Source organism: Aphelocoma coerulescens, chromosome 1A, assembly GCF_041296385.1.
Source record: "Aphelocoma coerulescens isolate FSJ_1873_10779 chromosome 1A, UR_Acoe_1.0, whole genome shotgun sequence".
In the NCBI taxonomy this organism is placed as follows: Eukaryota; Metazoa; Chordata; class Aves; order Passeriformes; family Corvidae; genus Aphelocoma; species Aphelocoma coerulescens.
Window position 1 is genome coordinate 57,113,742 of NC_091014.1, and position 13,450 is coordinate 57,127,191.

At 39.2% G+C, this 13,450-nt stretch overlaps 1 protein-coding gene across 1 annotated transcript in view; it reads right to left on the reverse strand.

Annotated features, from left to right (window-relative positions):
- RFX4 (regulatory factor X4) overlaps positions 1–13,450 on the reverse strand; it is a 78,960-nt gene that overhangs the window by 11,096 nt on the left and 54,414 nt on the right. Inside the window, exons 14-17 of the mRNA XM_069003954.1 lie at positions 13,068–13,185; positions 8,243–8,362; positions 6,792–6,953; positions 421–583 (exon numbers count right to left, since the gene is read on the reverse strand). Of these exons, the coding sequence (XP_068860055.1) occupies positions 421–583; positions 6,792–6,953; positions 8,243–8,362; positions 13,068–13,185 (563 nt within the window). The remainder of the gene's footprint in view (positions 1–420; positions 584–6,791; positions 6,954–8,242; positions 8,363–13,067; positions 13,186–13,450) is intronic.

The following is a 13,450-nucleotide window of genomic DNA, read 5'->3' on the forward strand; positions in this document are numbered from 1 at the left end:
GCACAGAATTGGATCCAGATGTGGTCTCAGCAGTGCTGAGCAAAGGAGAAGGATCCCTTCTCCTGAGACATGGTATAGTAGGGTTGTTCTCTAGGCACATCTAGCTTTTTAAAACATGGCACAGGAAAACAGGAATCAGAGAAGAAATCTACTGAAGCCTTCTCTTTTAGAAAATATCCTCCAGGCCTACTGTGGTTTTGAATAGAATTAAATGAGATTATAAAACTAAGACTTAATATAATTATACAATAGCAACAACAGCCAAAGAATTATGATACCAGCATCTTTGCAATACAGACTTAACTATATCAAGAAACAGCTTTTACTGTATTTCAAAAAAACATCTAAGCAGAAGTTCATCCAAAACCCACCAAAAATACATAACCCCCTCTTCCCCCAAGACACTGAGAAGTGCCTTACCCGTGTTCTTCTCTGTGGGGATAAACAGGTATACGGTGTGTGACAGACGAGGAAGGCACGTGTGGACTCCTCATGCAGGGCAGCTGTTGGGAATTCTCTGCAGGCGACCCGGCAGCTGTTGTCACGGTGTAGGTGAGTGACCAGGTGTAGGATTGCATAGCCCCTGCAGGCAGAGAGGAGCCAAAGGAACACAATTAACATGGGCTGCCATCCACAGAGGTGCCATGCCTCGAGACAATTATAGGAAAACAACCGAACAGGCAATGGTCATGGAAAGTGCAGTGACCAAAGTGAACAAACCGGTCATATCTGAGGCATAAATATAAACATACGTAGATTATTTGGAACACACGAGGATCCAGAAAAATGAAACATATCTGGAATGGCTCACACTGTGGACTTCCAGTGTGGTGTTGAAATAATTTTGCAGAATAAAACAAAACCCTGGAATAGGACTTAGAAATGGAAGAACACCAGTGCTAAGATTTCTCAGGCATGATGCACCAAACCCTGAGGTCTCTCTCACATGGAGAGGGCTGCTGGCCTGCTCAGCTCTGAGGCCTGGACAGAGGCAGGAGGTATGATCAGAACAATGAAGGATTAGAAAAAAATGGGTGTTATGCAAATAAATTTCTTGAATCCTTTTGCAGTTTGTACCTGTTCCACCCAACTAGGTACCAGCCCTTGTAGTGGTAACACTACAAAGATCCCCAGATTATAACAAGTATATAGATAGAAATAGCCTGGTCATTTCCTTCCTGCAAATAATGTTTCTTTCTGGTTTTTTTTAGTGGCAGCAGAGACTGGACTTAATTTATTTTTGTCATGTAGAGCGTTTGTGGGAACAGCAAAGCAAAGAAGTGGGTTTTCCATTTTGCTTAGAAGGTGCTGAGTTTTTTAATCATCCTGATCCCTTCCAGGCAGGAACTCCAGTTTCATGAGCCAGCTGCTGAGAAACCTTTGTCCTTTGCACACACCCCTTTCACTCAGGAGGCTGACAGATCCATTGTTCCAGTATAACATAGCTCTTGCTGGAGGTCATGACCATACTGGCTGAGATTACCCTGCAAATGAGGACCAGAACACTGAATTTAACCCAATGAGAACACTGATTTGGGGGGCTCTGGGCACTCTTGACTCTTTTTCTTTAGCTAAAAGGAATTGCAGGAGGTGACTCAGTTTTTTTCAATATGGATTCTAGGACTTCCTGTAGCATGAAAGAGCCTAATTCAGAGGGGAAATGATTGTACTCCCAGGTCTGCATCCACTCCATGGCTTTGGGAAATGAAAAGCCTATTTCAGATGTGCATAGTTTTCTTCAGATGTGTGTGATTTTATCTGGCAAAATCAGGCTTTTTTTTTTTTTTTAATGGGAAATGCTTAATTCTGGGACTGGATGAAGATATTCTGAGCTTCATAAGGTAAGTGCAACTTGAAATACTTCAGCAGGGTGTGATTTGGTGCTCTTACAATAGAAATCCTTGGATGTGTTATGGCCAAGAGTATTTGTGATAGGTCTGTTTTCACATGCTTGCATTTTCTGCCACTGACTCTTGAATTTTCTGTCTTCATCTCACAATGCAAAGGACCGCTGACGTTCTCAAGACCCCAAGAAGAAAAGCTACCCCATGTTGCCATGGACAAATGAGCATTCATGGTTCCTTGAATTGAGGAAAATGTTTAAGGAAACCTGCCTTTACTAAAAGATACAGTCTAGGTGGAAGGGACCAAAAGTACTTGTGCAGTTACCAAATAGCTTCATTTGAAAACAAGAGAGTTTTGAAAATATCAACAACTTGTCTACAGAATATTTTAATGAAACATTTCAATTTCAAAAGGTCAACATATTTTCCCAGTGTTATCTTCCAAAAGAAAATTTGCAACTTTCTTTCAAAACAGGCCTAAATGCAAAAGGCAAAAACAAAGAGAAAAGAAAGAACAACAACAAAGAGGGTGAAAAACCCCAAATACTTATTTTTAGGTAATATTATTGTTTGGTGTTTTCTTCCCACTTTTTCAGTTCACCATAAAACAAAAGTTTTACTTTGATCTGATTTTTTTTTTCCCAACAAAATAATTGGCCATTGAGCCAAAAAACTCATGACCTTCCCAGCTCCAAGGAGAAGCAGTAATAACAGAGCTAAAATATCCTTTGCCTTTTAACAAATATAGTGATTTGATTGGCCTCAGATATTGTGACAATCTCTTTTTCTTTTTTTGGAAAATAGTGGGGATCTTATCATAGTCTGAGGAAAATTAGTGAGTCCAGGAGAGCAAGTTGTTTCATGTGCTCCCTGTGGGAAGTCAAATTCCTTGGATGAGAGATGCCAATCCTGGCATTCAAACCTAACTGGAAGCCACCTCAGTTCAACTTTAAAAAAAAATGGTTGGAGAGTAACAAACCTCGTGCTTGTGCAGATGTCACAGAAACAAATGTAGAAAGTAGATCTTGCACTGGGAGAGCTGTATCTTTGTTTAATTCTCCTAACCAAGAAATGTCTGAGTACTACAGGATAGTACCTCACACAGCTGCTCAAGGGAACGCTCCCCTTCTTTTGCCAGTTATGGTTTAGAAACAAAAGTATGTTGGGCTTTACTCTGGATTTACAGAATGACAGAAAGCCATGCAAATGTTTTTTTCAGAATGTTCTGAGGAACCTACAGTTGCCTCACTTCTTTTTACCTTTGTAGCAGGAATGCCATTATTTTCAGTGACCTAATTACAAAGACAGAGAGGAAGGATGGAAGATGACAACAGATTTTCAGACTGTGTGTAAGTACATACCAGGTCAACCAGGATACTGCCAATGTTGGGGTGGGTGGAAAAGGAGGAATGAGTTAAGTCTGAAAGGTTTTCATAGCCACCTCTTAATACCTGCCTAGGTCCCAGTCCTATAAGATTAATTTCCTCAGCTGGTTGCAGAATTGAACTTCAAGAGATGAAGTCTCTTTTAGATATGACTGAACCCAACTGAACTGCTTTTTTGAAATAAGCTGAAACAATAGTGATTGAGCAACAATTTGCTCTCCTTTGTGTTCTGAACATGCAGGGTTTGATTAAAATAGGGAAGTTCATTTATTATCACTTGTTTTTCTTTTCTCTTTAAAAAAAAAAAGTGATTTTGAGGATACTAACCAAGAGGCCATCTGACCTGTAGGGAAGCCAAATATAAATGGAACTGCTATTAGTCCAACAACAGCCCTGTTGTCATTGATGCCATCACGTACACCAGTGCAGAAAAAACCCAGAAGTTGCTTCATGATGCTGCATTTTATATCTGCTTTAGGCTGGAGCAAACGACCACCAAGATACAGTGAGACACTCCCAGCACTGTGCATTATGTTTGACAGCGAGCAGTACTGTCACCCTCAAGCAGTCAGAAATCCAGAGTCAGACCTCCATTCTGTCCCCACAAAACAGACAGATCACTTCACCTATAAAGCTTTAGACAAACACAAGCCCTTCCATTTGAAGGCAAGAATTGCCTTTTAAAATTGAAACCTGTGAGTTTTGCACTCTGCAGCTATGAGAATTAAACTCTGGTTGTTGAACAAGAGCTGATGTTCTCAAATACTCGTATGGGTCCAGGAGCTGAAGCTTTGGGAAAAGAACCAAAATTTGTTCTACTTCTACACACAAATATGGGAGGGCTAGATCTGTGCCAGTACTCCCAGAACTTTAATACCAAGCCCAGACTTGGAAGAACAATGACTTTTAATGACCATTGCTGACCTGAAGACTTATTTCATGCATGTATTTCTTAAAACTGAACAGCAAACTCCACAGTTAACTAACATATTAGGAGCTAGCAATTTAGAGTTCATTTTGTGTTGTCCAAAAACGATTGCATTGGCAATGAGTAATCAGAGCTTTAAGAAGGGCTTTAAGAGAGAACAGCATAGTCAGCCATATAGCTATCACTTTTATTACAATATTGTCGCAGCTTGAACAATCATTAATCTGGCCTTTGTGATTTAGAAAGGATGGAAACTAATTAGCCTCTTAACTGTCTAGTAACCTAACAAAAAGTTTTAAATAAAATGTTAGTGGTGCCATGACAGATGTTCTACCACAGAGTGTGATACATAGGATTTACCTTTCTTTTGCTCAGTATCATGTAATTGCAACAGTTTAATTTGCTGGTTTTGTACTGACTCCTGACTGAAGGCAAAAAGGTTAAAATGCAAGTTTAATAGTTAACTTTTATTGCTAATGTCACAAGCAAGAAAGAGTTAATGATGCCTTAAATTGGGGAACTGAGAGCTAACAGTGACCAATGGAACTAGTTCTCAAGATCTGCAAAGCATTTGTAGAATTTTACATTTACCTCACAAAAGACACATAAGAAAATCAATGGTGTACTTCAAATACATCTTTCCAGAACAGAGGTTCCTGTTTCAAAATATTATATGTAATGCCACAGATCTGTGTGTAAACTAGTTTGATTATATGTAATACACCTTCATCACTCCTATTTTAAAGTGTAGCAATTTCCTTTAGCTGAGACAGTTGTTATTTCGTGTTGCTTTATGTGAATAAACACTGCATTCCACGGTGTAATGGTTTGCAAACTAAAAAGCAAAGTAAAATCAGTCTATCTACATGATGAACATGGGAAACAGAAGCTTTTCTAATTGCTCAAATTAAGAAAAAAGAAATAGCCACATATTCATATTTAATTTTAACCAGAGCATTACTTGCATTGACAAATTTTCTTGTGCAAGACAAAAATGGTTTTCACACTCTCAAAAGCGAGACTGCACCAAACCATAAGAGTAAAATCCAATTCAACTGAACAAAAGCTTTTAAAACAACTTAAAAATGAAAGCTGAGAAGAAAGAACTAAAATAATCAGAAATAGCTTTCTTGCCGAAAAAGTTCTAGTATGGGAACAATTGTGGTCTTTCAGTACCTGAAGGGAAAGATGGAAAGGGACTTCTTACAAAGACATGCAGTGACAGGACAAGGGTGAATGGCTTTTGGTTAACTGTTTTATGACATTTAGAGTTACGGTATCTGCAGCCCAAACACAAGTCCCTCAAATCTCCATTCCTGTCAATGGCCCCGGAGAACACACAGTTCCCTTCTTTTCAGTCCTTTACTTCTGGGTACAGCTCTGCATCATACTTAGTTCTAGTTCTGGCATCACAGCCATCCCACAATGCCTACAGGTCAAGTTCCACACAGCATCAGTGTTTCAACAAGAGTCAAAGATCCTCACCACCTCCACTATCGCCTGAAATGAAGCCGTGTGGTCACCTGCCCTGTCTAGGAATCATCTGTCTTTGTCTACCTGTCCTGGTGGTAATAACTTCCTATTTCCCTCCTAAGTATTGTATTGCCTCCAACAGTGAAAAAGCTTAAGTTGTGATGTAGGGACAAATATTTTAAAATCTCTTCCAACACAACATGCATTGTGCTTCCCTGTGGCGCCTTTGAAAACATGAAAAACATTTTTCAGAAAGATTTATTAGTTCTTTAGTCACTGCCAAATTCTCTAGTGTGGTAAATCACCACTTTATGACATTCTTTCAAGAAGATTTTGTAACTTTTCTAGTACATCACAAAAGTGATAGTTTCCACATTCTGACTGTACATCCTCTTCAATGAGGAGCAGCAAAGCTGGAATTTCACTGCCTGAAATGCCTTCTGAAAGTCACTCACATTTCTGCCTTTCTTTCCATGAGCTAAAAGAACACTGTCTTTTGATCATACAGACAGACTGTCCTGCCCACATCCAAAAGGTAATGAGTTTTACTCTAGAGCACAGAAGATGTCGGCCATTTATGCAGACCAAACGAGAAGCTGGTTTTATGCTTATTGTTTTCTATCAATCCTACACACAAGTTTAAGCTGTCCCTGAAGTGCAGATTTTTTTTAATTTGTGGGCCCACCAGAATAAAACAACAGTATTAGTTGCCATAATAGAATATAATACTGAAAATAGGCTTCAAACACGTAATTCCTATCTCTAACATTGATAGATGAAAGTCATCAGCAATGTGTAAAACATTCCCAAGAGAAATTTGCACAGCTATTTAAACGTATTTGGGTGTTAAATATGTTGAAAGATACCCATCTCCCACTTTACCATCTAAGAATTCCTGAACCACCAGTGATTTGAGATTTTGCAAACCTCACTAAACCTAAGATACTTGGCACACTTCCTTCAGGGGTATAAAACATCCAAACATCAGATCTTTTTCCTGGTAGACTGCACATCACGTTTGGATACAGTGAGAACAGATTTTTGGCTTGGGAAGGCTTCTCATGTCATGCAAGCCAGCACATCGTGTTCTCAGGCTCGATTTCAGGAGACCAAGTGCAAAAGCCACCTTCAAGCAGATTTATCTCTCAGAAGCCAACCTACCTGTAGTAGCTGTTATGCCACCATACTCTGGGGACTGGTTGCTGATGGGTGACGGGGCAGAGGGCACTTCCACTGAGGTGGCAGATTTAGCTGGGGAGAATGGCGCTGGGGAGGGAGTTGGAGCTGCTGGTTCACTCAGAATAATTTCTTCTCGTATTTCTGCTGCAGAATGAGAGAAAACCCATCAAACTTAGCTAAAGGAGGTAGAGTCAAGGAACACCAAGAAACTAAAAAAAAAAAAAAAAAAAAAAAGAAAGGCAAGCAGTTAAGTTCTGTGGAGCGTGTTTCAAGAAATACATAGAAGGAACCACAAATCTTTGAAAGAAGTACTTCTATAACATTCACCATTACAACGTACCTGCAGAAGACCTCTTAAAGGAAAGTGCTATTTTTCCTGTTGCATAAGCAGGAAACTAGTGCATGGATAGCTTAAGGGTTATACTCCTATAATGTACTATTATATATCTAAAATTAGGAGTCCAGTCTGAGTTAGGCATTCCTACACCTTCTAGAGACATTGGAGAGAAAAAGGAGTCTCCGGGGCATTCCTGTGGCTTCTGGCCATGATCTTCTTTCTTTCTTTGTTGACTGAAAAAGGAGGATATTCTGGATGGTTTTAGCTGCCAAAGGTATGTGGAAAATATGCAAGAATAAGCAACTTATTTGTCAAAAACCCAAGAGGCTATGGCAGGGCAATGAATTAAATTCAAGTCTTTCACCACACAGAAGATAGTACCCTAATCACTGAATTGCTTTTCTTCCCATAAATCTACAGGGTGACAAATTAGGCCACAGCTAAAATGGAGAATGAAACTTTCCAAAGGTGACAGAGATGTTTAATTTGCCAAAATTAGTGGGAGATGCAAGGAAGGAAGATCACTGAGGAGCCCCCATTACAAGGGGTTGCCTGGAGTAGAAAAACTTAAGGCAATGCCCGCTTGCTTCTGTTCTGGCCAGGCAGCGTGGAGTGGAGCAGGACCAGAATCTTCTTCTGTACAGGCACTCAGGACATAAGTGTGCCAGAAACAACAGCTTTGCCATTTGTCTTTTCTCACTTCTGCTATCTCTTCCTCTTATTTAGACTGGTACAAATCTACTGATAGCAGTGAACTTATTAACACTGAGTCCACTGAAATTCAATGGTGGCTTAGAAAGATTAACTAAGTTAAAAGGTTCAGTACAAAATTTTCTCACAGAAACACCAAATGAGTGCTTAGGAATGGGGTTTCAGACATCCAGAATGACGTTGTGAAGCAGGCAGTTCTCTTTTAGAATGCATTAACCAGGCATGCCTCCCAAATGATTTATTTCATACCATGATAGAAGTGAAAACCGCTTTGCTCCTGGATAAGCCTCAGCGGGTTAGATATGGATAAAGATACGTCCTAACATAAAAAATAGAGAAGGCAATGGAATAAAACAGCAAATAATGAATAAAAGAACAGACTCACCTGTGCTCCCTTCTCCCTTCATTGCCCTCATTAGCTCATTAGCTTTCTCCTGACAATGGAGTGATTCTAGCAGGTACAATACATAGTCATCGAACATCAAGTGAATAAGGTGAAAAGACCCTGGTAATAAAGTGAACAAACAAAAAAAGCCATTGACAGTCTCAATACACTCATTAAACCAATTATTACAGTACTCAACACAAACAGCACTGAATAAGACTGCTGCCATGTACTGAAGTATCTCTCTTGCTCAAGGTAAGTGAGAAGAGAGGTCAAAGTAGAACCAGGGAGTAGCAAACTGTTCATTCCTGGATTTACACAGGCTCCTACGACCAGTTGTGCTTTAGGGTGCAAGAAGACTACCTAGCTGAAAGCTGGAACTTGATGGATTCTTCTTCTCCTACATAAGCACTGAATGTCAATTTTGACAATTGCACTACAGTAGAATTGTTTCCTATTGTCTAAAGGATGTATCATTTTCTGTCAAAGTTGAATCTCAAATTGGCTGCCTTAGTGACACATCCCGGTATGAATTTTCTGAACTACCAGCACAGAAAGGAAGTGAGTTGCTTCCCATTATTTATAAAGAATACATATCAGGGATGGTGAAGAAATGTTTGCCCTGGATCACAAAGCATAAGAAAAAAAAAGATATGTAAGAAGACACCACAGATGCATTTTGGGGGGCAAAGTAAGAGGAGCAAAGCATCAGAGCTGAGACATTGTACAGTGCCCTCCTGAAAGGACTAACACCCATCTGCAGGGGGACACTGACAAGTATCAAGGTGGAGTTTGTTCAATTTATGCAATAGGCTCCATGACACGAAATACCTGTAATAGTTCCAGACAGGACTTTATCATACAATGGATTTGGTTTTTCAAAGCTCCTTTGTTCAATTAGACTTGCACAGAATATTTAACAAATGTTCATTTAAGTCACTAAGTAATTCTGACAAGGACAAGTACACTGAGGTTAAAATAATAGCTCATCCAGCAGCTAGCTTCAACCAGAGAAAAGTCATCATCTGAGATAGAAACAGAGATCAACTACTGCCAGACAAAAAAAAACCAAAAATACCTCATGTGGAGGTATTCCTTTGGAAATTCCATTACTGCACTTGAGGAAAAATACTTGAGGGGAAAAGATCAAAAAATACTTGAGGGGAAAAGATCAAACAAGTTTCAAATTCAATTGAATTTCATAATGACTGATTTCTTCACAGGAAAGTTAGGTTTATCTTGAGATACTGGCTTTTATATGTCATATAAGAAGAAGAATAATTGATATGAAGAATAATTACCCCTACTCCAGCTTCTGTACTCAAACATGCTGCTGTAGGGCAGAAGTGGTTTGAAAGACCCAATATCCTTATTCAATCCTAGCTGGCAATTCAGCTTTCAGAGCGACTCTGAGCACATTCTTTTTCTTTGTGACTCCTATGGTCTCTATGTCTCATTCTCTCACTCCACGCCTGCATGGTTTTGTCGTCACTGATATGAGCTGGGCACACACCCTGGGAGGTGAACATGTGCCCCTGTCTTCTTGGGCAAGGCAGCACAGAAACAGGATATACCTGACTGCAGCACCTTTGCTATGGGGAGGAAACCTCTGGCTGCTGGTGAACCTGAAGCATCCAGTTCTTCATTTGTTTCATGTGACCAAGCAGATCAAAATGGTAACAAGTTTCCCCAGCCTTTCAAGGGTAAAAAGTGGGGATCTTCATTTCACTACTGCAGAGAACTTGTTTTCAAAAACCTTTTGGGCTCCAAGTCTTGTTAAATAAAGTCCTGTTTGATTTAGCAGTGCAATAAAGACAGCAGATATGGCCGATCATCTTGTTACTGACTTAGGATTTTCCTGGTGGAAACTTAGATTTTCAAGAATCTCCACAAAATGCTCACTCTTCTCCTGACTACAGTTCTTTCAGTGGGAAGTTTCTATCGACTCTAGTGCAGTTACTACTGATAAGTATCTTCAAGGTAAAAAAAAACAGGCTAAAATGCTGACAAACTTCATGTAGTGGTATAAAGCTCAGCATATTTACTATTTTCCATCAAACTCCTTACTCAGCCTTCATTAAAAAAAGGAAAGTTGCTTGTAGTTTCATAAAAATATTTGGAAGTGCAAACTCTAAACACTGTAATGCTTGCAAGCAAACAAGAACCCAAGATCTGCCGTTTAAAAAAATGTCTTTGTTTTTGGGGGGTCTAATGCTTAATTTTGAAGACTTGGGGTTGGCAATACTGAATGCAGCATTTAAAAACACTCCAGTGCCCTTGTCACTCTTTTGAATTTCTCTCTTCCTCTCCTATTATTTCTCCCACTGTGTATTTTTAAGCTCTGCACAGAGTTTTTGAGCCCAGAATTTGCGTGAAAGACACCAGACAAACAAGGTTTTGGTACTGAATGCAATGAATGCAATATTTTTATATTTTTTAAAAAGTCAAATGAAATGTAAGCTATAGAGTGAAACTGATATCAGGGCATGCATTTCAGCCTCACAGTGAATGGCTATTCAGCACAATGTACCATAATTTATTCTGTGTTTGCAAGCTACTGTTTCTCACATGAAACTGCTGGGCTCTTTCAAGCCTATCTTTAAGTACTGAAATGGATCCATTTGTAGCCCACAAATCATTCACTTCTTTAGGAAAAGGTAAGAAGTCATTCAAGAGACTGTAGCTACAACGATAAATAGCATTTGGCTCTAATCTTCAGGGGTTAACAGAAATCATGGCAATGATTACCCAGCTGAGGCACAGCAAGTGCCAGCATCTATTAGGAGATACAGCAATTACGTGTAAGTAGCAAAACAACAGTGAGATTTCCAGATCTGGAGAAAATCACGGAGTTTCTATTACTAATTAGTTACTTTATACACTGGGTGCATTACCCAAACATTGCCACCAACTGTGCCTTTGATATGCATAAGCAGGAAAGAGGGAGGCAGGGAGGGAGGGAGGCAGAGAGAAAAAGAGAGAGGGAGCAAGAGAGAGAGCAGCTTTTTTTTTTTCTGCCAGAGATTGTTTGAACCTGCCAATGTCACCATGCTTAAAAGCTTTGTGGAATCAAATCTTTGTGCCAGTCACTCCAGTGCCAGGTATTACAACTTCCTTCAATCAGATTTTGGAATCATCTGTTTCAAAGGTAAAAATATGCTGTTCTGTACATAATAAAAATCCTATCATCTAACACATTATTTCACTTAAAAAGAAAAATTACACTGTGAGCATCTGAGTCTATATATTGTTTGAAGTGGAAAAAATAATTTAAAAATCAGTACACTAAAAAGTTCTCAATGCAGTAGAAATGCAAAGCATTTATCTAAGTTGAAGACAAAAGTATGTATTTGTAAATATTTAGAATAGTAAGTCAGTCTTTGTTTCTCTCCCCAGTACTCAATACATACATAATTCTGAAAAGCTAGAAAGAACTGTGTAAATTAAGTGCAGAAGAGTTTCTGCCACCTAGCTCTGAGCTTTTTACATTCAGGGGTTATTTTTTTGGAACTTGCTCAACTCTAATTCACAACCAATATATCAAAAGACCTTGCAGTGAAAGAGTAGCATCATTAATGTAGATTATGGTGAATTTGTGTCCATGGCTAAATAACATTTGTGACACTTGGCTAGGGATATCCCAGGCTTCTGCCTGATAGGCTAAGGATATGGTTTTGATATTTAAAACTTCAGGGCTCCTCCTGCCTCCACTAGCATTGCACCTGAACAGGTTTATGTTTTTTGCTGAAAACACAGATGGAAATTGTAATCACCTTGGGGATGGTCACTATCCTGATGTCTAATGATGATTCATTAATACCTATTTGGAAAACTCTTTTTACAATGGAAATGAAAGTAGCTTCAGATTAAAATATAAACATGTTATATAAATATATATTATGAGCTATAAATATATAAAACATATTATATAAATACCATATTGTATCTAACTGACAATTTATGCTATGAGGTGGTTCTAAAAGCATAAGGGACATCAAAGCTCAGCCAGCAGAAAACCTTGCACTTGTTCAGTGTAATACCCATATTACATTGAACCATTATTACCCATAATAAACCACTCTTTATTGATCTTCTAGAAACATATTTGGAAAAATGTGCATTTATAAAAAGCATCTCTCATGCAAAGTCAGGTCCCAAGTGACTGAATGTTCACACTCACGGCGCACCAGTTTAGTCATTCTTGCTTTTAACTGATTTTAATCTGAACTGTTTGTATCCCAGGACAAAGCCCCATTTCAAACAGTGTAGAAAAGCAACGTGCTTTTCCATTTAAAATGTAAAAATCTATTTTTTCATCCTGACTGACTTCTTAAAAAATGGAAGAGACTCTGTCCAGATTACAGAAGCACACTCGCTTTGCAAAGACCAGTTTCAAATGCTATGTCCTTTAAGAGGAGAGCTGGCAAAGTGTTTCACTGGAGAGCTTTTCATCCACTTCAGCACAAAGTCATCTCTCTTGGCTCAACACGTGGCCAGAGTGGTTTGGGTAAGCAGGCTCACTTTGCACTGAAGTGCATTAGGGAATGCTCCTGTAATGGACTCCCCCAGCTGCTCCATGACTGATCACTGCAGCTCCTAACAGCAAACAGAAGGAAGTAGCAACGTTTTCATCTTGCCTGGCTGCACCTTGAAGACAGACATCTGTCTGAGCATTATTTCCAAATGTCAATAGCCCCAGCCTATGTTTTAATAGAGCCCTGGACATATGAAAACTGGTTATGTTTTCACTTAAAATGTACATTACAAGCTAGGACACAGCTTTCTTTGACTGTGACATGCAAATATTACAACAAAATCAAAGTACCAAAGCTGGGTGCACTGTGCAAAGTCATGTCCCGAATCACTCGCGTGCCAAAACAGGACCACATCAGGAGAAACTGCTGTGCTACTTTCTTCAAAGAGCCTTGTCTCTTGGCAGCTACCTGCAAGAAGACAGATGTGTCTGACACGGAGAAACTTTTATTTCTACCAGCAATACAGATGAATGATGCACATATCCACCTTCTTTTTCTATACTGAAAAACTACTTACCGCCACCTTCACATTAAAATATACACTACAAATTAAAAAACCCAAACTCAAAGTGGCCTTAGACAAAAACCACCTTATGACCATGGACAACCTTCAGAAAGAGGAAACAATGAAGTATTATTCAAGACTGGGTCTCCTTTACACATGATAAAAGGA